Below are 4,304 nucleotides of genomic sequence, written 5' to 3' on the forward strand. Positions count from 1 at the left end.
AATACGTACTCAACAAATGTTCACAATTGATTTCCACGGTGAAGGAATAACATCGTATAATAAAAATGAAATCCGCAAAATTATAATTTGCGTAATTACTGGTGGTAGGACCTCTTGTGAGTCCGCGCGGGTGGGTACCACCACCCTGCCTATTTCTGCCATGAAGCAGTAATGCGTTTCTGTTTGAAGGTTGGGGTAGCCGTTGTAACTATACTGAGACCTTAGAACTTATATCTCAAGGTGGGTGGCGCATTTGGCTGAGCCTTTGCGGAGTCTTTGCTTGCCCACCTGCCCTGATAAAACTGGAAAGGCCTCCGAGCCACCAGTAAAACATAAAATATAAAAAAAAAAAAAAAAAAAAACGCTCGCCTTAGGACATACATATTATTATATCAGTACATAAGATCGAAGTCTAATATGGTACGATGTACTAATATGGTATGGCGTACTAATATGGTATGGCGGTAGAAACTTAAGTCAGATAGCACGATGGCTCGGCTCTAATCTTCTTTGGTATCCTTCTTCTTTATCGTTCCCTCACTGCTGAGGATCACGACCAGTCAGTTGTGATTTTCCTCCACAGTGTTCGATCGTGGGTGGCATGGACCACGTCGTATAGACAACCATTAACCGCTTCCTTTATTAGATTTGACTATCTGGCTGGCATTCTGCTTGTATACTACCGCACAAAATGCAGAGCTTAACCCAATTTCCTGGAACCGCTTCGTTCATCAACAGTGTTCTACAGAGATGCTTTTTTGAGAAATGACATATTGCAGGCATAACATATTGCTATAATTATCTACTGTGGTTGCCGTCCCCACAACGTTATGATATATCATTCTCCCTTTTCTCCTGCTGGTAAGTGGTAAGTGGTAGGTAGCGACTCGACTATACTCCAATACGCCTACCATCTGTCGCAAATTAAAAACATAAACGACATAAAACAAAATTGTTTAAAAACCTTGTCCTGCTCTTCAAACGAAACATTGTGAATGTATTTATTATTAATGCATAAGCAATTCAACTTCGAATGAGATAAATAATACGCACAATATATATTTTCAAGATTTATATAGTTGAAGTATCTCAGGAGAAGTAACAATGGGTGCAAGAAAACATTTATAAAAATCCTTTTATTTCTATTTAAGTTTAAATATTTCTGTAAAGTCAATTACTTAAATTAGAAAAATTAGTTCATAAAAATTTTAGTTACACATAGATTAATAGACTAATATAAACTAATTCTATCTTGAAATTAATAAAATTAAAAAAGACCGATTTTTTTGGGACCGAGATCGAATCTCGCCATGAGATCCTCATGTGAGTGAGTGAGCATTATTACGTAAATTTTCTATTTTCTCTGGAGACAATCACATATATAACTATATCTGGAGCATCACAAATACATAAAATAGTGAAACGCTTCACAGTGGACTCTACGTATTTTATAAATGACTGTTAAAATATAATATTTAAAAAATACAACATGCTAAATGACAATAATTTTTGCAAAGATTAAAATCGTATAGTATCTCCAGTCAATAAGCTTTTACAATCTTTGAACAATAATTACTCATCTCACGGTAGAGTGCACGAAAATTCCAGAAACAATGCGGTCACCATTCGGACTTAAAATTAATTTCACCATTGTATATTTCAATCTTTATGTCATCTTTCTATGAAGTTGATTAATCAATGTAAATATAATATATGCATTGCCCTATGATTCGCTATTTTAGTTTGAATAAATAATTATTGAATAATGTCCTTTTATTTAGCACATTGTTTGCGTCCAAGCATAGCGCCCTGATTCTTATCACGACTACTAAACTACTCTTTTGAGCCCAATGTCTACTACCAATATGCACACGAGACTAGAACAAATTCTCCTATATCCCTAATGTCTTTCTTCTTCTCCATCGTTCCCTCATTACTGAGGATCGTGACTCCGTTTCACTTCCGTCGACTGCCAGCCTCCATTGGCTCCGATCAATTGCCTGGTGTAGTGCAGCGTTAAGTGGTCCGCTGGTTTGCTCGGAGATCTGGTCGGACCAACGTTTGGGACTCCGGCCTCTAGGACGTTTTCCTTCTACTTTTCCAGTGACCATCAGACGTTCCAAGTTATCTACACCGCTGCGGGCAACGTGGCCAAAGTAGCGCATTATGCGTTGCAGACAGGTGGTAGACAGGCGTTGAGCGTTTTCCATTCTAAACTGTTGTAGGACCGAGATGTTCGTGCGGTGGACTGTCCATGGAATCCTTAATGGGCGGCGCCAAGACCAATGCCTTTAACAGAGCCTTATTGGCTATTAAAAAACGAATCCAGAGGAAGCAATCAGGGTCGCCGTCCACCAGATCAATTGTTGTTATTGCCGATGTTCGCAATGTAACAAACGTCGTTTGTAGTACAGTTTATTCACATTCGGTTCTTCAAACATCGCCTGGCGACATCACATATTAGAGCCCAGAGCTGAAACGCTGCTGTTGTACTAAGGAAATAATCATCACCAACGCAAATGAGAATAACAATATATAAAGTATTAAAATTCTTTATTTGTCACATTATAAACTCGTTATTTTGTGTCCTGTTGTTATTCTGGTTATGATAATTAATATTCTCAAATGATGCACTTAAAGCTAAAGCTGCACTTAGTTGAGGATCTCGGGTAAAGTTACGACGGGCGCGGGAATGATGGGAGAAGCGACGATGACCGGAGTGGGAGCCACAGGCTTCTCAACAATCTCGGCTGGCTGAGGATTATAGACGGGGGTTTCAACAGCAGAAGCAGTGGTTGCCTGGTTGATGTTCAAGATGATCTGCACGAGTGGGGTGCTCTGGGCGCTGGGAGTATCGACGATGGCGGGTCCAACGGAGATGGGTTCGTAGTTGTCAACATCCACAAGAGCAGGTCCAACGTGGATAGGTTCGTAGGTGTCAACTAGAGCGGGTCCAACATGGATAGGCTCATAGGTGTCAACTAGAGCGGGTCCAACATGGATAGGCTCATAGGTGTCGACTAGAGCAGGTCCAACATGGATAGGCTCATAGGTGTCAACTAGAGCAGGTCCAACATGAATAGGCTCATAGGTGTCGACTAGAGCGGGTCCAACATGGATAGGTTCGTAGGTGTCAACTAGAGCGGGTCCAACATGGATAGGTTCGTAGGTGTCAACTAGAGCAGGTCCAACGTGGATAGGTTCATAATTCGCTGGGACGGCCACAGCCACAGCTACGACAGCAGCAAAAGATAAGAAGACTTTCATTTTCTGAAAATAAATATTTAATTAAAATCAACGTCTAAAAATACCTTTTGAAGATATACATTTCTCGTGCCATCAATGAAAATAATGTTCTCTTCACGCGTATATGGGTGAACACGCCAATGGGCCAACTTTGTAAAGCGCTACCGAAGCTTGGTGGTAGGACCTCTTGTGAGTCCGCACGGGTAGGTACCACCGCCCCGCCTATTTCTGCCGTGAAGCAGTAATGCGTTTCGGTTTGAAGGGTGGGGCAGCCGTTGTGACTATACTGAGACCTTAGAACTATATCTCAAGGTGTGTGGCGCATTTACGTTGTAGATGTCTATGGGCTCCAGTAACCACTTAACACCAGGTGGGCTGTGAGCTCGTCCACACATCTAAGCAATAAAAAAAAAAGCCTATAGACGGACGGAAATGACGCTGCCCACCTTGAGACATGAGGCTGAATTCTCGATCTTTTTGTATAACGACTCCCCCCCTTCTTTTTTTTTAAACGGACCGCATGGTGCTTTGTGTTAAAAATAGGCCGTATAGTAATGTAAACTAGAGAAGAGGGCTTACAGTACGCCCAACCACCGATAAATGGCGTTTGATTGCTCTTGAGTTGTTAGGTATCCTTCGGAGGCGCTCGGGCAGTTGTTAGCAAATCCCACCCCTCCTGGCTGAGCTTTTGCTCGCCCACCTGTCCTGGTGAAACTGGAAAGGCCTCTGGGCCACCAGTAATCTTTCAATCATAAAAAAAAAAATGCGTTTGGTGATCGCAATATTCGCCCGTTCTCTGGTGAATGCTTTGTCAGCTTTTACAGCACCCACGGGAAGAAAAGAGTAGGTGCTATGCTAGATACAATATGGCCGAGTTCAGATAACTTAGTCTGTAGATCCTGAACAACTCACCGGTTTGTATTCACAGAAACTATACATTTATTTTCGATGTACCACATTTTATATGAAATTCTCACTGATCACCGTCACTAATCATTTCTTTGATTGTGCCAGTCATAAGTTCACTCGGATTTTGGATAATCTTCATATGTCAAAAG

General features: G+C 41.4%; 1 protein-coding gene across 1 annotated transcript; it reads right to left on the reverse strand.

Moving 5' to 3' along the window:
• Positions 1-2,534: 2,534 nt before the first annotated feature.
• Positions 2,535-4,304, reverse strand: LOC101740310 (uncharacterized). Its single transcript, XM_004922379.4, has 2 exons — positions 4,159-4,304; positions 2,535-3,270 (listed from the first exon to the last, which is right to left on the reverse strand). The coding sequence occupies exons 1-2, from the start codon at positions 4,183-4,185 to the stop codon at positions 2,653-2,655; spliced, it is 645 nt and encodes a 214-aa protein (XP_004922436.2). The 5' UTR covers positions 4,186-4,304; the 3' UTR covers positions 2,535-2,652.

Source organism: Bombyx mori, chromosome 19, assembly GCF_030269925.1.
Source record: "Bombyx mori chromosome 19, ASM3026992v2".
Classification (NCBI taxonomy): Eukaryota; Metazoa; Arthropoda; class Insecta; order Lepidoptera; family Bombycidae; genus Bombyx; species Bombyx mori.